The 21,153-nt window shown below is 61.8% G+C and overlaps 1 protein-coding gene across 3 annotated transcripts in view; it reads left to right on the top strand.

The window, feature by feature from the left end:
- TPPP (tubulin polymerization promoting protein) overlaps positions 1 to 21,153 on the top strand; it is a 36,380-nt gene that overhangs the window by 1,178 nt on the left and 14,049 nt on the right. For all 3 annotated transcript variants that reach the window (XR_010112106.1, XM_063604140.1, XM_063604139.1), the window contains exon 2: positions 16,898 to 17,212. Coding sequence is in view for 2 of the 3 variants with exons in the window: in XM_063604140.1 (XP_063460210.1) it covers positions 16,902 to 17,212 (311 nt within the window). In the remaining variant the exon portion in view is untranslated. The remainder of the gene's footprint in view (positions 1 to 16,897; positions 17,213 to 21,153) is intronic.

Raw genomic sequence — 21,153 nt, 5'->3', positions numbered from 1 at the left:
AGGGGGTTGGGAGGCTGCTGTTTTGATAGGTGGTTGGGAGGCTGCTGTTTTGATAGGGGGTTGGGGGCTGCTGTTTTGATGGGGTCTGGGGGGCTGCTGTTTTGATGTGGGGTTGGGAGGCTGCTGTCTTGATGGGGGCTTAGGGGGGCTGCTGTTTTGATAGGGGGTTGGGGGCTGCTGTTTTGATAGGGGTTGGGAGGCTGCTGTTTTGATAGGGGGTTGGGGGGCTGCTGTTTTGATGGGGTCTGGGGGCTGCTGTTTTGATAGACGTTGGGGGCTGCTGTTTTGATAGAGGTTGGGGGCTGCTGTTTTGATAGAGGTTGGGGGGCTGCTGTTTCGATGGGGGGTTGCGTTCCCTCTCAGTGTCACCGCTGATCCACCTGGCATGTTTATTGGCTCTTCTGCGTGCAGGGCCCCTGGGGGACCGATAGAGGACTGGGCCCCTCCGCCCACCCCGGCCACCCCTCCCCGCCTGACTTCTCAGGGGGAGAGGTCTCCCCCCACGCCCAGCCAGCCCCTGCCCCTGGGAGGTGACCCAGCTCCCTGTGGCCTGGGACTAGGAGATGGGGCTGGACCAAGGCCGGGAAGGGGCAGGAAGTGGAGGGGAGTGAGGCAGCTGCAGCCTGATGCCGGCGCCTTGAACTGGGCTCTCGCGCCTGTCAGCCGCTCTGTGCCAGCGCCTCCCCACCACGTGATCCTCGGAGGACCTGTTGGGGAGGGGCGGGCTCCAGGAGGGTGTGTGCGTTTTCCCGGGAGGGGTCTGCAGCTTTCATGGTTTCTAAAGGGATCTCTGATTCAGAAAGGCGCCGGCATGAACTCGCTTTGCATCTTCACAAAACATGAAGTCATGGGGATTGGACCGCGTGTGCGTGGAGGAAGCTCCGCTGGTCACTGGCTGCGTTTTAATCTTACAGCTGCGGTTGGTCTATCTTCCCGAATTCCCTGAAGTTGCAATAAATGTTTTAGCGATTATACGAGGTTATAAATGCTCCTTGTGGAAATGAGCATAGAATGCTCACAGAAATGGTCAACAGGGGCTTCCTTTTGACCCCCTACCCTAATTTGCAAGCCTCACACTGGCAGTGGCTGCCCTAGGCCTGGGAATCGGTAAACAGGGTTCGTGCACCGGGCTGGGCAGGGCCTGGAGGGAGGGGCCGCAGGGGGCCTCCGTGGGCACAAAGGCCAAAGCGCCACACGCAGGGCTCAGGAGAACTTCCCGAAGAAAATTAGGATCACCCATCGCAGATGGAGACTGGGGAGCTCTCTGGAGAGTCAGGCAGTCTGTTCCCTCCCAGGCCTGTGGGTGCCACCCCCTGCAGAGGACGCTGAGAATTAAAAGCTTCCTCGGGAGAGGCCATGCCAGCAGAGAGCCGAGTCTATTTATAGCTGTTGGTGAGACAGGGGGAGTGTGTGAGAGGGATGCCATCTGGGGCTCTTGGGGCCCCCAGGCCAGTGCTGGTCAGCGCCCTGCAGTACCTGGCCCAGCCTGGTGCCCTCAGGCAGAAGCGCCTTCGGGAAAACACTCTGGGTGAGGAGAGTCGCTCAATGCCTCCGCCTGGGCTGGGGGAGCCAGAAGGCTGTGCCCAGGAGGGTTGTGGCTGGGTGTCAAGTCCATCTGAGCCCACAAACCCTCAGCCAGGAGCCAGGATCAGGCAGCAGAATCTACACACGCCTAGTTCCTACTGCTCGAGCAAAAGGTGTTTCCTGGGAAGGAAGGGGTGGAGCTGCCTGGGTCAGGCCCAGCCACATCTGGGGCTCAGGCCTTGTCCCCAGCATCCACAAGCCAAACCCCCAAGCTGCCCTGCGTGGATCCTCCTCCTAGGGAGACCAGCTTCTTCTTGGTGCGTGTGTGTTTGGGGGTGCCATAGGGCCATAACCCACCGCATCCCCCTGATAAGATCTTCCACCCAGGGCAGTCCCCACCCAGGGCAGCCCCCATCCAGATGATCCCCCACCCAGATGGTCCCCCACCCAGATGGTCCCCCACCCAGATGGTCCCCCACCCAGATGATCCTCCACCCAGATGGCCCCCACCTGGATGATCCCCCACCCGGATGATCCCCCACCCGGGGCAACCACCACCCAGATGGTCCCCCACCCAGATGATCCTCCACCCAGATGGTCCCCCACCTGGATGATCCCCCACCTGGATGATCCCCCACCCGGGGCAACCACCACCCAGATGGTCCCCCACCCAGATGATCCTCCACCCAGATGGTCCCCCACCTGGATGATCCCCCACCTGGATGATCCCCCACCCGGGGCAACCACCACCCAGATGGTCCCCCACCCAGATGATCCCCCACCCAGATGGTCCCCCACCCAGATGGTCCCCCATCCAGATGATCCCCCACCCAGATGGTCCCCCACCCAGATGGTCCCCCACCCAGATGATCCCCCACCCAGATGGTCCCCCACCCAGATGATCCTCCACCCAGATGGTCCCCCACCTGGATGATCCCCCACCTGGATGATCCCCCACCGGGGGCAACCACCACCCAGATGGTCCCCCACCCGGATGATCCTCCACCCAGATGGTCCCCCACCTGGATGATCCCCCACCTGGATGATCCCCCACCCGGGGCAACCACCACCCAGATGGTCCCCCACCCAGATGATCCCCCACCCAGATGGTCCCCCACCCAGATGGTCCCCCATCCAGATGATCCCCCACCCAGATGGTCCCCCACCCAGATGGTCCCCCACCCAGATGATCCCCCACCCAGATGGTCCCCCACCCAGATGATCCTCCACCCAGATGGTCCCCCACCTGGATGATCCCCCACCTGGATGATCCCCCACCGGGGGCAACCACCACCCAGATGGTCCCCCACCCGGATGATCCTCCACCCAGATGGTCCCCCACCTGGATGATCCCCCACCTGGATGATCCCCCACCCGGGGCAACCACCACCCAGATGGTCCCCCACCTGGATGATCCCCCACCTGGGGCAACCGCCACCCAGATGATCTCCGACCTGAGGCAGTCCGCACCCAGATGATCCCCCACCCAGATGATCCCCCACCCGGTGCATCCACTCAGATGATCTCTCACACAGGGCTCCCTCCTAGGGCATCTGCAACAGGCTTTCCCCCTAAGGTGACATCCGCCTTCCAGGACATCCACATCAGAGAGCTACCCCCTCCCAGAGCCAACCCCTAGGCCATTCCTTCACCAAGGCTCCACCACCCAGGACAATCCCCACAAGGATTCCCCACCCGGGCATCCTCCCCACATGGCATCTCCACCCAGGGCATCCTCCCCACATGGCATCTCCACCCAGGGCATCCTCCCCACATGGCATCTCCACCCAGGGCACACCCCCCCACCCAGGGCATCCCCCCCCAGATCAGCCCCCCACCCAGGGCATCCCCCCCCAGGTCATCTCTCCACCCAGGTCATCCTCTTCCCCAGGGAATCCCCCTCCCCAGCGCTTCCCCCCCAGGGGATTTCCCCCTCCCCAGGGCAATCCCCCCCAGGGTTCCTCCACCCAGGGCTTCTCCCGCCCCAGGGCTTCCCCATCCTGGGCATTTCACTCCAGGCCATCTCCCCGCCAGGGCCCCCAGGACACATCAGCTCAGCAGCACCTCCTCAGTGGGGAAGCCCCTCCCCAGTGCTGCAGGGCCTTGACTGGGAATAGCTTTGATTGGCCCTGCTGGATCCAGGAGAGGGGCGGGTTCTGTGGTCTGCAGCCCCCTGGAATCACACCTGGGGAAGGGCAGCGCCCTGCAGGAAAGTGGCACGTGGGTCTCAGAAAAAGAATAAAGAGAAACATCAGCTGTCCCTAAATCTTGTTTCCTGATACGCGAATTAAGACTGTTCTGGGTTCCATGTTTCTCCTTTAACTGTGCAAGCACAGCTGAATTGCGAATTGTAATTTAATGTCTAAATGTCCAAATGCATGACTTCTTTTGGGGAAGAAATATAAAAAATCTTTCAAAAGAGTGGAAGCAGACAGCAGCTTTCTGTCTTTGCATCATACCAACTGCCTTCTGCAGCCTCATCCGTTCAGAAAGCCGGGCTTCTCCCCTCCGTCGTGGAAGGGTGAGCACCTCGTCAGAGGACGCCAGTCATGCTGACGTCATTTAAAAGTGAGGTTCTGGAAGGGAAGGGAGGTTCTTAACCTTTCTTTAAGCCCAGCAGTTAAGGCCACCTGGAGCCCTTTCCCGTTCAGCACGGCTCAGGGAAGGGATTGGTGCGTGCGTTCCTCCGGGCAGACTCTGTGTCCCACAGCTGACTTCTTGGCATGATAAAAGGTGCCTGCCCATGTGGGCTCCACGTGATCCCCCAGGGCGCATGGCATCACAGACCACATTTCCCAGATCCTATAACCTGTAACCCCGACCCGCTCGTTTGTTCACAAATGTCCAACGTGGCCTCTGCCCAGGGAATGCCACCAACAGCCGCACCTGCCAGGCGACTTCACACAGCTGCTGCCTCCCTCTGGCCATCAGTCATCAGTCAGTGGGGCCAGGAGCAGCGAGCACCGTGTATGGGGTATGGAGGTGGCTTCAAACCCAGGCCCTGGTCCAAGGGCCCTCATGTCTGACACAGGCGAGCTCCCAGCACCCTCTGCCTTGTCAGGAAGTGTGTGACACGCCTTCCTGGCCCACAGAGGTGGGCGAAGTGTGCTTACCTCAGCGTGCCCATGGCCGCCACTCACTGTTCACCCGCTCACACTGGATCCCCGCCCAGAAACACACCAGGCCAGTCCCACCCCACTCAGAAGTGCTGCTGGTGCCTCAGGGCCAGGGAGCCATGTCCAGGCCCCAGCCAGCCCCGGGGACCTGACCCAGCCCCTCCCCCTGAGCCCAGGGCACCGCTGCACAGCCACCTGCATCTCCCACCCATGGCATCTCGCAGGTGACCTGGCCACCGTGGCTGCTTCTGGGGCGTCCACCCTCTCCTGCGCACACCAGCCCCCGCTTCTCCTAAGGCTGCCCAAGGGCCGGTTTCCTCTGCCCCTCGGCGGGGTGGCACCTCTGCCTTCTCAGTGCCAGAAGAGCCTGGGCCGTGGACGGAGTCACTGGGGTGAAGCTCATCTCAGCCTCACCTCCCACCAGGCTTGTTCCTGCCACCTTCGCCAGTGCCCACGTGTCCCCAGGCCGCCTGCTGGGAGGGCCCCACCTGGCACCTGGCACAGCCCACCTGCAGTTCTAGTGCCAGCTGTTCTGGGCTGCCTCTCTTCGTGTTCTGGGAGTGGGATGGGGTCTTACTCACCGTCCGTTTTCCCATGGAAGCTCCAATTCCTGAGCACTGTGCTTTGGCTTTGCCTGTTTTTAACCTTTAACCAGAAGCCACGCGGTGGGCACACTGCTGTGCTGCGTCATGTGGATCAGTAGTGTGCGTGAGTGGCCCGTCCACACTGCGTCGAGGAGCCCCAGGCGCTCGTGCTCAGCGCCGCCCACACTCCCACGGGGATGCCCGCTGTCCCTCAGACCGCCATACTGTCAGCAGGCGCGTGTCCACGCGGTTCCCCTTTCTTGGCAACTAGGGATGAAGCTGTCGTGGGCATTCCTGGGATGTTCTTTGGGGCATGTGGTCATGAGTCTCTTGGGTCAATCTGGAAGTGGAGCTGTTGAGTCTGGGATCTAGTGTGTCTTTACATTCATCAGATGATGCCAAGCAGTTTCCCAAAGGAATTAAAGCCATTCGCCCCCACAGTTTCCTGTTGACCCACATCCTTGCCGGCACTAGCCACTGTCAGCCTTTGCAATGTCTTAGCCTTTTCTAAGGCTGTGTGGAAGCCTTATGATTTGCATTTTCCTGGTCATACTAACAAAGCTGAGTGCTTCCCACCGAGCACTGGGCACTTGGATACCCTCGTCCCCAAGGGGCCTGTTCAAGCCAGCTGCCCTTTGTGTATTGAGTTCCTATTCATCTGTAGAGGTTCTTTATATATTCTGGAGTCAAGCCAACATTTGTTGTGTGTAGCAAACATCTCCTACCCTGGGGTTTGCCTTTTTCACTCTCTTGATGATATTTTTTCAATGAACAGAAGTTCTTTCTTTTAATCTGGTGCCTTCTAAGAATCTTTTCCTGCAGGACAAGGCTTTCTGTGTCCGTGTAACAAATTTCCCCCACGCCAAGGACATCAGAAATTCTTTTGCATTACCTTCCCGAGGCTTCTCGATCTGATCTGGAGGACAGCCCTTTAGCATGCAGACGCAGCTGAACCTTCCCTTAAATCAGCAAATTCCTGTCAACTGACTTCCTCACACCAGCCACGTATGCAGCCTTCATTTTCTCCACCTAAAAATGGGCAACCAGAGGCTGGATGGGTCTCAGAAGGCAGGTGCTGTTGGCAGCCCTGGCCTAACACCCATCCTGGCTTAGGTGGAGCCCCAAGAGCCTCTGGAGCCCCCTGTGGTCTCTCAGTGCCACCTGAGGGCCTCAAAGACTTTGTTCCCCATGAGGGGTGCTGAGCCTTCTGGTCTCACCCGTTGTGTCACTGTGTCCAGAGGCTTCTGACAATTGACACAGTCTGGGGTTAACACAACAGGGACGCATTCCCCCATCCTCCTGGAGACCAGAAGCCCAGCGTCCAGGCATCTCACGGGTCAGCTTCCTCTGGAGGCTTGGTGGGACGCTCCCTACCTCTTCTAGCTCCTGGTGGCTCCAGTTGTCCTGGGCGTGTGGCTGCGTCACTGCAGCCCCAGCCTCATGGCGACTGTGTTAGTCCGTGTGCGTTGCTGTAACAGCACCAGGCATGGTAATTTATGGAATGATATGTTCACTTCTCACAGTTCTGGGGGCTGGAGAGTCCAAGATCAAGGCACCTGCAGGCTTGGTGTCCGACAAGGGCCCTTCCCTGCTTCCAAGACAGGGCCTGGTTGCCATGTCCTCATGCCCCAGCCCTTTGATAAGGCACTCGGTCATTCCCAGGAGCCTGGCCCCCATAGCTCAATCTCATCCCCCAAAGGCTCTGTTAATGCCACCACAATGGGGATTAGGTTCCAGCGTGGATTTTGGAGGGGACGAATTCAGCCTGTAGCACCTTCTTCTCTTCTCTCTGTGTCTTCTCTTCTGCCTCTTCTAGGTAGAGACACTCACCATTGGATTTAGGGCTCAGCTGTGGATAATCCAAGATGATCTCATTTCCAGATCCTTTCTCCAAACAAAGTCGCGTTCACAGGTTCTGGGGATTAGATGGGGCCACCGTTGGCCCAGAGCTGGCCTGGTCCCAGCTGCCTGCAGGTGCCCTGGACCCGGAGCCCCGAGGGTAACCCAAGGGCAGTGAGTGGGCTGTGGCCAGGCAGGGCAGGGTCCTTGTGCGTCTGGCGCTCAGTGAAGCTGCGCTGGATGAGGGACCAGCCCCTGGTTTTGCAGTGTTCTGCTCTGCCCCCCATGAGAGCTCCGGCTGTTTTCTCCTGTAACCCACTGTGCCCCCTGTGAGAGCCCCGGCTGTGTCCTCTAACCTGCTGTGCCCCAAGTAGGAGCCCTGGCTGTCCCCACAGAAGGTGCTTTTAATGGAGGCCGGTCCCACCGCATCTGCAGCCGCCGAGTCTCCGACATGGTTGATGGGATGAGCCAGCCGGGATCTCTATTTTATTCCCTTTTGGGATGCTCTGTTGGTGGAATGTCCTGTGTCGTGCTTTAGAGAAATGGTGTTGGCCCGGGTGGTGGGCACTGGCTGGGCATGTGGTTTAACTCTCACTTGGGCCTTGGACAGCCATCTCAGACCCGTATCAGTCTCCGCCGCAGCGTCCTTTGCAGAGTCCGGGAGCCCTGTTGGCACCTCCATCCCATGGTGGCCCTGGCAGCCCCGGCGTCTGTGGCCTGGATACTCAGCCATAGTGCTCTGGAATGTTCCATCCTCCCACCTGCGTCTCCCTGTCATCCTTAATCCTGAGTCTCCCACTCAGAGGGGATCTGCCGTGTGGCCTGGGAGGGTTTTCTCTGAGACAGCCCCGCCTTCTCATCCCTACACCTGCGTGCAGATGGGCTCTGGTGGCCGTCCCCAGAGTGGCCATGCTGAGCGCTGCGAGGACCATATCCTGCAGATGGGGGCCAAGATATGGTTCCCAGAGGCAGAGGGCACCAGGGGCTGGGTGCACTCTGTTGACCCGAGAAGCTCCTCCGCAGCCATCTCTCTTCTTCTGAGGGCGGAGGGAGGGTGAGTGGAGGTGGCCAGGGCCACGCAGCCCCTGCTCCCCTGCCCCCCTTACCGGAAGGCTCCTTGTGCAGGGCCCCTCCCACCCCATGAGCCTTAGGAGTGTGCAAAGCCTGCCCTGTCCTGCCCAGGTCTGAGGCCATGCGGTTGTGGTGAGTGGCAGGGGTCCCGAGTGGCCCAGTGCAGGATGGCCGGAGGACGCCATGTGAGACGGCCAGGATAGAAGTGTGGTGTGCTGGGGACGCTGCCACAGGACTCCACCCTGCCTCCTCCTCCCACTTCCTTGGGGACTGCACTCAGCCTGGGCTTGGCTCTGGCCCTCAGGGTCCCTGGAGAGCAGGAGCCCGACCTCAGGTCTTCTATGGGGCAGAGCCTCAGCCCAGGCCCGGAGACCCCATCCTAGCGATCCCTCTGGACCAGTGACCTCTCAGGATCAACCAGTGACTCTCAAGAGTGATGACCTCTGGACCAGTGACCCCTCAGGACAGTGACCTCCCAGGACCGGTGACCTCTCTGGACCGGTGACCTCTCAGGATGGTGACCTCTCAGGACCGTGACCTTTCAGGACCGTGACCTCTCTGGACTGTGACCTCTCAGGACCGGTGACCTCTCTGGAGTGGGGACCTCTCAGGATGGTGACCTCTCAGGATGGTGACCTCTCAGGACCGGTGACCTCCCAGGACCGGTGACCTCTCAGGACCGTGACCTCTCAGGACCGTGACCTCTCAGGACTGTGACCTCTCAGGACCGTGACCTCTCAGGACCGTGACCTCTCAAGACCGGTGACCTCTCAGGACCGGGGACCTCTCTGGACCGGGGACCTCTCAGGACCGTGACCTCTCTGGACTGGTGACCTCTCAGGACAGTGACCTCTCAGGACCGTGACCTTTCAGGACCGTGACCTCTCAGGACCGTGACCTCTCTGGACTGTGACCTCTCAGGACCGGTGACCTCTCAGGATGGTGACCTCTCAGGATGGTGACCTCTCAGGACCGGTGACCTCCCAGGACCGGTGACCTCTCAGGACCGTGACCTCTCAGGACCGTGACCTTTCAGGACCGTGACCTCTCAGGACCGTGACCTCTCAAGACCGGTGACCTCTCAGGACCGGGGACCTCTCTGGACCGGGGACCTCTCAGGACCGTGACCTCTCAGGACCGTGACCTCTCAGGACAGTGACCTCTCAGGACCGTGACCTCTCAGGACCGTGACCTTTCAGGACAGTGACCTCTCAGGACCGTGACCTCTCAGGACCGGTGACCTCTCAGGACCGGGGACCTCTCAGGACGGTGACCTCTCAGGATGGTGACCTCTCAGGACCGTGACCTTTCAGGACGGTGACCTTTCAGGACCATGACCTCTCAGGACCGGTGACCTCTCTGGAGCGGGGACCTCTCAGGATGGTGACCTCTCAGGACCGTGACCTTTCAGGACGGTGACCTCTCAGGATGGTGACCTCTCAGGACCGGTGACCTCTCTGGACCGGGGACCTCTCAGGACCGGTGACCTCTCAGGACGGTGACCTCTCAGGACCATGACCTCTCAGGACCGGTGACCTCTCTGGACCGGTGACCTCTCAGGACGGTGACCTTTCAGGACCGGTGACCTCTCTGGAGCGGGGACCTCCCAGGACCGGTGACCTCTCAGGACCGTGACCTTTCAGGACGGTGACCTCTCTGGACGTGTGTCCTGGGGCGGCCCTGGCCGTGTGCACCTGTCTGGCCTCTGGGTGGGGTGTGCTCCCGAGTGTGCCGTGGGGATGCTGGGCTGGAGCGGCTGATCATCCTGCCTCCTGTGCTGCAGGGGGATGTGCACAGACTCAAAACTGCCGGCTTTGTTCTGATTGGGAGCTCTGACTGCCTGACAGGCGGCCTGGGCTGAGAAGAGTGGGGCGGTTCACAGGGAGAGTCTCGCGGAGCAGGAGTGCCGTGCGATGATAGTGAAAAACAGGAACCGTCTGCGCTCAAATGGGCACTGAAATAAGGAGTGGGGGCTGGCGGGGTGGCACGGTGTCCACCCTGGGCATGGCAGGCCCTGAGCCGCCTTGTTCCTTGGCCCTGTTTATTGGGGAAGCACCTCCTCGGCAGGAGGGCAGGGCTCCCGGGTCCTAGGAGGCCCCTTGGTGGGACAGGAGGGCTGGGTGAGCTCCAAAGGGGCTCTGTCCACTCCTTCCCCTGTGAGAGTGGCTTTTGCTTCTGGGGCTTCGGGTCGCTGTGGTCTTTGATGTTGCTGTCCCCTTGTCCTCTGGGTCTCCAGCGCCGAGAGCTGTCCAGGCTGAATGCCCAGTGGGCGGCTTGGGGCCAGGACCACATGGCGTGGGCCCAGCAGGCGCCCTGCAGTGGAGACTTTCCCCTCAGCCCTGCTGGCCAGGCGCCTACAAGGTCTCCCTTGGGGCTATGCTGTGCCTGTGCTTCGGATTTACTGGGGGGCTGCTTCTCCCTGGTCCCGATCCCCTCCGCTCCCTCAGTCAGCATCCTGGGGCCAGGTCATGATGGAGCACTGGGCGTTGCAGAGGGGCCATCCCAGGGCTTCGGCGTCAAGGTGGGACCTGTGGCCATGGGACATTGGAGGGACCATCAGGTCCTCAGGAGCTTTGCCACTTGCAGGCACGAGAGGGTCTCGTTCCGGCAGTGGGGTCTGGCCCTGGGGTTTCCTAAACAGGAGTGGGGTTTAATGACAACAGTCTCCAGGGACTCTGGGCAGGACTGAAGGCTGTGATGGCAGCCGGCCGGGGGTGGAGAGTGCTACCCCTGGACAGGACTTGGGCGTAAAGGTTCTGAAGAGCCCAGCGGCAGTACACCCAGCTGAGCCTGCGGAGGCCAGGGTATCCGCATGGGAATCTGCCCATGGAGAGAGGACCAGGGACCCCCCAGGGTTGCCCAGCATGCACTCCCACCTGCAGGGCCTGGGACAGCTCCTGTCACCAGCTGAGAGATGCCTGAATACTGCTGAGCGCCTTGGCCCCCACCCCTCCAACCTGTTTCCCAATCAGCTTGCAACACAGCGTGTCCCTCACAGCTCCCTGGATGCCAGTGCCCCGAGGGCATGGAAGGAAGGGGTTGGTGAGAGGCGTCTGAGCCAGCATGGCCCCTGCCAGGGGCATCCTGCAGTCACAGCACGTTGGACTCCTGGGCAGTGTCTCCAGGGGTAGAGGGAGCAGCTCCCACCCAGGCCCCAGGCCTCCAAATCACCAGGGAACCCATTGTCATCCCTGAACAGGGAGTTCTCCAGGGCACGAGCGTCGGCCCCTGCCAGGCAGAAGCACGCAGGGCTCCTGGGAACCTGAGTTAACAGAAGGTTTGGGTTGAGTGTGTGGTGTGCGTGCCTGATGCTCCCAGCCTGGTCACTTCCCAAGGAATGCTTGCCCTCGGGTTCTGGTGGAATCCAGTTGGCTGCCATCACAGAGTGTCTTTCTCCGCAGAGACAGGTTCTCCCTCGGGCTGTGCCTGCATGAGGCCATCGGGTGCGAGGGAGATGGGGAGGGGGCTGCACCCCTTCAAGGATGAGGAGACTGAGGCACAAGCAGCTGTCCCACCATGGGCACCTGCCTGGGAGCGAGCTCTGGGGGTCAGCGGGTGCAGCTGGAGAAGCTGCTGGTGGCTTCTCCAGAGCAAGTGGAGCTGTCAGAGGTCACACCCTGGCCTGGTCCAGCCCAGCACAACCCAGGGGGCCTGCAGGACACTTGTGACCAGGACAGAGGTTCTCAGGGAGGCCAGAGCCTGAGCAGGGCCGAGGGCTGGCTCTGAGGTCTCAGGCCCCAGGGAGGGGTGATGAGCTGAGAGGGGTGGTAGCTCCCACTGACTCCGTGGCTCCTGCCTCCAGCTTTGACCCGGCACTGCTGATGATGTGAGCACGGCCTGTCCACCAGCCTCCTCCGCCAGCAAGGCTCAGCCACCCCACAGTCATCCACGTGGTGAGCAGTGGTGTAGGCTCTGTCGGCGCCACTCCCGCGTGGGCGTGGGCAGTGAACAAGGGAGCACCGAGGCTGCTGCTACCTTTAAAACAGCAGCTGGCCCTAGTGAGAGAGACCCCAGGCCCTAGTTACAGACTCCAGGCCCAAGGGGCAGACCCCTGGCGCTAGTGACAGACCCCAGGTCCTAGTCACAGGCTCCAGGCCCAAGGGACAGGCCCCGGCCCTAGTGACAGACCCCAGGTCCTAGTAACAGGCTCCAGGCCCAAGGGACAGGCCCCGGCCCTAGTGACTGACAGGCCCCTGGCTGTAGTGACAGACCCCAGGCCCTAGTTACAGGCTCCAGGCCCAAGGGGTAGACCCCTGGCGCTAGTGACAGACCCCAGGTCCTAGTAATAGTCTCCAGGCCCAAGGGGCAGACCCCTGGCCCTAGTGACAGACCCCAGGCCGTAGTTACAGGCTCCAGGCTCAAGGGCAGACCCCTGGCTGTAGTGACAGACCCCAGGTCCTAGTAACAGGCTCCAGGCCCAAGGGACAGGCCCTGGCCCTAGTGACTGACAGGCCCCTGGTCCTAGTGAGAACCCCCTGGCCCAAGTGTGAGACCCCTGTTCCTAGTGACAGAGCCCGGTCAGTCCTAGTGCCTGGCCCCGCTTACTGATGCCACACGGACACCCAGGTTTCCAGCCCCTGGACAGCTCCGTGATCAGATGCTGGGGCTGCTGTTTCCCCAGCTCTGTCAATTCTGTTCTGGCAGGTTTTCTGTAAGTTTGGCTTTGGGCAGTCCAGTGTCCAGTCTGAAGGCGTTTCCCAGGAGATTCATTCTGACAGATGGGGCCCAGGTGATTTTCCCTGGGGCCTCTTGGGAACAGGGACAGCCTGTGGGGTTGGGGCCAAGGTGGCCTGGGGTGTCTGGGACGAAGCCCCACCTGGGTGGCCGAGTCCTTGGAGCTGGTGACACACCTGGGACAGGCATTCCCTGGCCAGGGAGGATGCTTCGTTCCCCAGGACAGCCACCCTCTGGGGTCTGCCTTTGCCTGCCCCACTCTGAGGTCTGTGGTGCCACCTCTGCCCTCATCTTCTGTCCTCTCCAAGCCTTTTTTGAAGATGCCAGTTGGACAACACAGTCTTGCCCACGCCCGTGGGTGAGCCCGTAGGCACCGTCCTCCTGACTCGCTGGGGAGGTGCTGCAGGTGTGTGGGAGTGGGGTGGGCTCAGCCTCCAAGCAGGTCCTGGCCAGGCCCCACTTGTGGTCCCATAGGGTCTGGCCAGGGAAGGGGCATGTGCTGTGAGCAGGCACCTGGGTCAGGGCAGGGCTTGGCACGTCCCTCCTACCAGGGAGGTGCCGGCCAGTGGGAGAGGGTGCAGGTGCACACCTGGATGCAAGACACAGGCCTGGGAGTGCAGGCACAGCTGGGATGGCGGGCACAGGCCTGGGAGTACAGGCACAGCTGGGATGGCGGGCACAGGCCTGGGAGTGCCGGGCACATGTGGGATGGTGGGCACAGGCCTGGGAGTGCAGGGTGACCCCCTGGGGGCTCAGGGCACACACGTGGAGATGGTGGGTACATGCCTGGGAGCTTGTCCTTTGACCCCAGGTGAGCAGTTTGTCTTCCTGTAGTCTCTTCTGCTACACAACCTTCTTTTCCCTCACGGTGAAAGAGCAGAGCCTCTGGGGGAAATGGTGTGAGGGTCTGCACCCAGGGCTCAGGTGTGCTGCACCCAGAAACTGGGAAAGTGGAGGACACCTGTCCAAGGAGAAGCAGCTGGCACAGCTGCATGCCATGCTCGGTGGAGAGCGCCAAGGTAGAGGCGCCCGCCCAGGCTCGTTGTCCGTCTGACACCTCCTCATTCTCTTAAAACTAAATGTATTCTTATTACCGTCATTGTGGAAACAGCACGTGGGTCTAATGAAGCGATCCAGACAGTGCATCTCCCATCTCCTCCACTCCTGCTCCGTGTCTGTGGCCCATGTCCTGCTCCTCCAGACCCAGCAGCAGCCTGGCTGTCTTCCCACAGCGGCACGTCGTGCCTAATTCATTCTGTCATTTTTAGTTTAAAAACTTTTTGAAAAATATTTTGTTAAACTAATACATGTTTGAGGTAAAACAAAACTACAAGAACCTAGAACAGTGAAGCTCAGATGGGCTCTGAGGCGAGTCCCCATGTGAGACCCCTCAGCACACACCCCACGCAGAGGCGGGCTTTGGAAGCATTTCTGGCAGCTGGCGTCTGAGGTCGGCACTGCTCCACCCCTTGGTGCAGAAAGGCTGGGGCTGAGTTGGGACGGGTTCCACTTTTCCCTCCGGAACTGCCTGGGCCTGGTTCTCAGCCCTCCCAAGCACCCGTGGACTCACTCCCGTGTGACGGCCATGGGTTCCTGCATCTACTCCTTCTTCTCGGCTGTTGACGGCTGTCACCCTCGTCTTCCTGGGAAGCCCAGTCACCAAGCACCTCCGCAGGGGGTCTGGCCACGTCTCTGAGCTCACACCCACTGCAGGTGGCCTTGCTCCCCTCAGCCTGAGTGGGACAGTGGACGTGGGTATCCAAGTCCCAGCCCGAAGCATTTTTCCTCAGAACGTTTGAAGCCAGTGTCTGTCTTCAGTAGATCTGGCGATGGCCTGACCCCTGTTCCTTTCTGCCCTCTCCCCCACGGCCCCCACCGTGCTCTCATGCGTGCCATCTCATGCTGCTTGCTGTGCTGACAGGGGCTGAGCCTAGCACAGGTGGTGCCTGCTCAGCAGGGGCGCAGGGGCTGCGGGCTGGACCGTTCTCACGCGCCGTGACTCCCACCTGTCCGCATCTCTGCTCACACACATTCTCTTCCGCCGGGTCTGAAATTGCCTGCTGGCCTCCCTCTGACCTGCCTCAGTTTCTCCTCTTCACTCCTCACTGCCTGATGTGTCATTGCTTATTTATCACTTGTCCCAACTGAAGGCCTCACGAGGGCAGGACGCTTTATGTCCCGCTCAGCCCTCCAAGGCCAACCTCCAAGCTTATCAAAACTCATGCAAAGCACGTGCTGATGGGCTGGGGCGTCCTGCGTGAGCCCTGAAGGTGGCTCTGAGGGGCTTCCCTGATCCCTTTGCTCCCAGGCGGGCCCCACGGGGTGCAGGTTCTCAGATGACTCTCTGAGGTGTGTGAATAAGGGTCTCTGCTCAGGCGCGTCCCCACAGGAGATGAGACCACAGAACGCAGCCCTGAGTTTGAAGCATCCCAGAAGGTTCTTTCTCTCTGACCCGCACGCCCACCACTGCTCTGGGTGCTCACAAAACCCACCATTGCTTCTGGTAATTTCTCAGCTGCTCCTCCTGTCCAGCGACCCCTGCTGCAGAGGCCCAGGGGAAACACAGGCCAGGCCTGTGAGAAGCTCCTGTTTCAAAGAAATGGTGTCAGCGATAAAACTGGAAACTGTTCCTGGCTCGACACCTGACCCGGCCTTTCCACCCCCAGGATCCTGCCCCCACCAGGATCCTGGCCCCACGCGGTCCTGCCCCCACCAGGATCCTGCCCCCACGCGGTCCTGCCCCCATGAGACCCTGCCCCCACGCGGCCCAGCCCCCACCAGGATCCTGCCCCTGCATCCTCCGCTGGGTTGGCATCTGCATTTTTGGTGCCTTCCAGGGAAAGGGGTGAGTGGGTGGGGCCTGAGGCCCTTAAGGTCTTCAGTGTAGGGAGTGCCCCTGGATTTTTTTCTGGCTGTTTTGGGGGAATTTGTGGGATCTCAGGGTCAGCAGGGGCCACACTCAGGACCCCACGATGACAGAGCCACACTTTGGCCATGACTGGCGCTGAGAACTCCAGATCTGAGAGGGCTTCGTGAGTCCCAGGGTTGGGACACGCACATGTGTCCTCGGCACGGACCCTCCCACCGGCTCTCGTGTCTGTGGGCTGAGGCTGCATTCAGCTCTCAGTGAGGTGCTGACGGCCCACCTGGCATCCAGGCCCCTTGGGGAAGCAGCTGTCGTGCCCTGAGTCCAGCACCTCACTCTGAGTCCTTCAGGGCCTGACTGGGTCTCACCGGAGCCCATGCATGGTGGGGAGGCGGCCTCGGCAGCCCCGCCCTGTGGCGTAGCCCTGCCTCCCCAAGCCCTGCCTGGGTGGCACCCCTCAGTCTTCTCAACCCCATGGCCCAGCCGCCTACTCTGGGGGCGGGCGCCTTGCAAAGTCCAGAGGGCATCCCTGCACCCTGACACCGGTGCCCCCACCACTGCCTCAGTCCCCTCCCCTGGCCGGGGCCACCGTGGGCTCGGCAGGCCCAGGGCTCCTGGGAAGAGCATCCTGAGGCGCCCCCAGGGCCACCACGCACCCTCCCCAGCCTAAAGCTCCATCTAAGGTCAGAGGCTCTGCACTGGGGAGGGAGCGGCTGTCGCACGACTGCTGTGGACCCTCCCGGAGGAAGGCAGCACGTCACAGACCCCGGGGAGGGTGTGATCCCGAGGTGTCCTCCAGAGCTGCAGAACGGGCGTCCACAGGAGGGACAGTGGAACTGCGGCGGGGAGGGGACCCGGAATAGGCTCTGATGCTGCCAGTCACACCCTGAGCCTCCTAGGCCTGGAGCCCCTGGCACCCAGCTCAGCTCCCACCCTGGGCTCTGCATGCTGCTGGCTTTATTTGGCTTAGGGGGTCCTTGGCCCAATGACGGCAGTGGGCAAGACCTTGCTTGGCTCCACTCTGCTCGGGGCTGGACATGCGTGCCTGCAGGGCAGCTGGCTCCAAAGGTCTGAGGGACCTCACGCCCAGCCCCAGGAGGGCCTGCCCATCTCAGCCCTCGCCACGTCCTGGTGCTCATTGGTATGGCGGGGTCTCCTGGGCTGCACCTGGGTCAGCTGGGACATGGCCCGGGTGACACCTTTCTCCTCTCCTTCCTCCATAGCAACATGGCTGACAAGGCCAAGCCAGCCAAAGCTGCCAACAGGACGCCCCCCAAGTCCCCGGGGGACCCCTCGAAGGACCGGGCGGCCAAGAGGCTGTCACTGGAATCGGAGGGTGCCAGTGAGGGGGCAGCCGCATCCCCTGAGCTCAGTGCCCTGGAGGAGGCCTTCCGGCGCTTTGCCGTGCACGGGGACACCAGGGCCACCGGGAAGGAGATGCACGGCAAGAACTGGTCGAAGCTGTGCAAGGACTGCCAGGTGATCGACGGCAGGAACGTGACCGTCACCGACGTGGACATCGTCTTCAGCAAGATCAAGTGAGTGCGCTGGGCTCACGGGCCGAGGGACCTGACTTACGGGGGTCTGCGGCCCTGAGCCCCTGGGTGGGTTCTGTGGGGAGTGGGCCGTGGGGAGTGGAAGGGGTTGTGCTTCAAGACCCTGCCCTTCTCAGAAGCAGCCCAGATATGGGAGCCTGAACGTGCCATCTGGGCCCCCAGGGAGCAGGGGTCCGGGCATTGCTGGACCTCTCGGTGCCGAGGCCTGAGTGGCAGCCCTGGCTCCTCTCAGCCCCGTGGGTGTGTAGGGTTTCGGCATGGGAGGTGGCCTATGAGGGGATGTCTGGCCTCAGAGCAGACTCGGTGTGAATGCTGCTCCCCGGAGTCAGGGAGCTGTGACTGGGATCACTGGGCTTCCCCAGGAGTGGGGGCAGTGGCTGCCTGGAGCCTGGAGGGGCAGGTGGCTGCTGGCGGGCAGAGCTCCTGACCCTCTGTGGGCTGGCTCAGCGGCTGAGTCTCAGAGGTTGGATGCTTGTGTCCCCATGCATGGAGCTGGCCGTTTGGGTGTCCCCCAGCCCCTCCCAAAGCCTTTGTGCTGCTGTATTTCTGCCCCAGGATTCCCACGGGCGGCAAAATGGCAAAGGGCACCAAGGAGGCGGCTCCGGCCGCCACCTTGAAACCGCATCGTGCCGTTTGCTTTTTCTGCGTCGTGTGCACGTGTGCGCGTTTCTGTGTGCACGTGTGCGCGTTTCCGCGTCGTGTGTGCACGTGCGCGTTTCCACGTCGTGTGTGCACGTGTGCGCGTTTCCGCGTCGTGTGTGCACGTGTGCGCGTTTCCGCGTCGTGTGTGCACGTGTGCGCGTTTCTGCGTGTGTGCACGTGCGTTTCTGCGTCGTGTGTGCGTTTCTGTGTGCACGTGTGCGCGTTTCTGCGTCGTGTGTGCGCGTGTGCGCGTTTCTGCGTCGTGTGTGCGCGCGTGCGCGTTTCTGCGTCGTGTGTGCATGTTTCTGCGTCGTGTGTGCACGTTTCTGCATCGTGTGTGCGCGTGTGCGCGTTTCTGCGTTGTGTGTGCGCGCGTGCGCGTTTCTGCGTCGTGTGTGCATGTGTTTCTGCGTCGTGTGTGCACGTTTCTGCGTCGTGTGTGCACGTTTCTGCGTCGTGTGTGCACGTGTGCGCATTTCTGTGTCGTGTGTGCGCGCGTGCGCGTTTCTGCGTCGTGTGTGCATGTGTTTCTGCGTCGTGTGTGCACGTTTCTGCGTCGTGTGTGCACGTGTGCGCATTTCTGCGTCGTGTGTGCGCGTGTGCGTTTCTGCGTCATGTGTGCGCGTGTGCATGTTTCTGCATGTGCACTTGTGCACGTACGTTTCTGTGTCATGTGTGCACACGTCTGTTGCCGTGTCACGCATTGTCTGTTTTCTCCTGGATGAACGCCAGGAAGCACATTGAGGCACCCTCAAACGCCCCGGCACATTTCACCTCATGTCCCGACACCCCACCATGATCGCGCCCGAGAAAAGCAGCGGTTCTCCCTGAGCCCCGTGTCCAGCCCCGTCCTGTCTGCCTGTGTGGCAATGGCTTTATTTCGGTGGTTTGCACCTGCGTCCTCCTGTGGCCGATGTGATTTATTTCATTCCTACATGGCCGCAAACTCATCACCTCTTTCATCTCAGAGCTCCTGCACCTTCCCCCTCTGCGGCCTTGACTTTGCAAGGGGCCGGGCTGTGGGTCAGATGCCCCTGTGCTGAAGGCTGTGGGGCCCACCTCTGCGGCGCCAGCACCCCATCTACCAGCTCTGGGTGGGCGCCGTGGCCTTTGCAGCTGTTCCATCTCTGCTGTGCTCCGTGGCGATGTCACATGTGTCTCCCGGGTCACACATCCCCTGGGTCTTGGGTGTCTCCTGGGTCGTGCGTGTTCCTAGACTGCGTGTCCTGCTGAGCTTCCTGTTGTGTACGGCGCATCTGAGTGCATCCGAGGGCATTTGGGGTTTGGAAAGTTATGCCAGAAAAGCCATGAAACCGCTCAGAAGGATGCCTGAACCCGGACCCTCTCTCCAGCTGACTGCCTTGCAGGCTCCCCCAGCTCTAGGGGACGGCAGAGGCAACCAGGGCCAGCGAGTCCTGTTCGTCTTCCTGACAGCTCCCAGCCTCAGTCCCAGAGAAGCTGGAGGGGAGGCTCCATCCAGGGCCCCGGGTGCGAGCTGGTCTCATCCTTGACCCTGTCCAGTCCCAGTGGCCCCGCCAACCTCCTCTGTGGCTTCCCAGCCTCAGTGTCCTCATGGGCTCAGCCACTGGCCGGTGTGAGAGGAGGCTGTGGCTGGCCCCTCTGTGTAGGTAGTCATGCAACCTTGTGCTCCCCGGCCTCGGACAGGGCCATCATTTGCCAACACCTTAGCGGTTGGAGCCCACACTAACCCAGGACCACTCATCCCTGGGGCCCCTTGAGACCAGGAAGGCACAAGGAGCCTGCCAGAGCAAGGGGACCAGCAGGGGCCCAACAAGAGCTGGGGCTCAGCCCACGAGGGTCCGTCCGACAGCCTGCACCTCTGGCACTGCACTCCCGGCCACGCTGTACCCCCCATGCTGCACCCCTGGCCACACTGCACCCCAGCCACACCGCACCCCCGGCCACACGGCATCCCCGGCCACACTGCACCCCCAGCCACACTGCGCCACCCATGCTGCACCCCTCATCACACTGCACCCCTGGCCACACTGCACCCACCGTGCTGCACCCCTGGCCACACTGTACCCCTGGCCACACTGCACCCTCTGCGCTGCACCCCCGGCCACACTGCACACCCCCGCACTGCACCCCCAGCCACACTGCACCCCCGGCCACACTGTACCTCCCACGCTGCACCCCCGGCCACACTGCACCCCTGGCCACACGGCATCCCCGGCCACACTGCACCCCTGGCCACACTGCACCCCCAGCCACAATGTACCCCCGGCCACACTGTGCCCCCCGCACTGTACCCCCGGCCACACTGTACCCCCTGCACTGCACCCCCAGCCACACTGCACCCCCGGCTACACTGAACCCCTGGCCACACTGTACCCTCCATGTTGCATTCCCAGCCACACTGCACCCCTGGCCACACTGTACCCCCCATGCTGTACACCCCGTGCTGCATCCCTGGCCACACTGAACCCCCCATGCTGCACCCCTGGCCACACTGCACCCCCAGCCATACTGTACCCCTGGCCACACTGCACCCCCAGCCACACTGTGCCCCCCTCACTGCTCCCCCGGCCACAGATCCTTTGTGGACTGACTCTCAGGGCTGCACCTCCCTCAGGACTGTGGCTGAAGCAACTGGCGCCTGATTCTGCAGTACAGGCCTTGCTTGTGGGCTCTTTGGCAAGGGGCAGCTCCCACAGGCTCGCTGGAGCTCCCACATCATCCACAGGGCTTATGTCAGCCGCTGCCTGGAGGACAGACCAGCCCACTGTCCCCTGCTGGAAACCTGCAGCCTCTGCCTGGAGGACAGACCAGCCCGCCATCCCCTGCTGGAAACCTGCAGCCTCCTGCAGCAGCGGGCCATGCGGTGTGGGCCTGTGTAGATGGCCCCAGCCAGCTGCTGGCAGGTCCTGGTGACCAGGGCCGCTCTGGTGGGTCACCAGCCATGGGCAGGCAGCAGTGACCTGGGCTGTGCCCGGGAGGTCAGGGGCCAGAGCCTCTGGCACAGACAGTGCCCTTGTCCTGAGCCCAGAACTCACTCTGCCAAGGGGACGTGTCCCGGGCACACAGACCGGGAGAGGGAAACTGGGTCGGCTATATTTAGCCCACGCAGAAGCAGGTGGGGTTCGCAGTGTGGCCGCCAGGTCCAGAGCCTGCGTGGGCAAGGGCAGGGCAGCTCCTCCCCTTGGCCACCAGGGCCCCTGTGCCCCCCAGTGCTCCTCCTCCCCCTCAGGTGTCCTTGTTTGGAGGGGACCCAGCCCCTTCGTGGATCCCAGCCCCGTGCTCCTGGGCCCTGGCAGCTG

This window comes from Pan paniscus, chromosome 4, assembly GCF_029289425.2.
Source record: "Pan paniscus chromosome 4, NHGRI_mPanPan1-v2.0_pri, whole genome shotgun sequence".
Lineage (NCBI taxonomy): Eukaryota > Metazoa > Chordata > Mammalia > Primates > Hominidae > Pan > Pan paniscus.
Note: the sequence above shows the minus strand (reverse complement) of the source record. Positions and strands in the feature narration are given on the sequence as shown.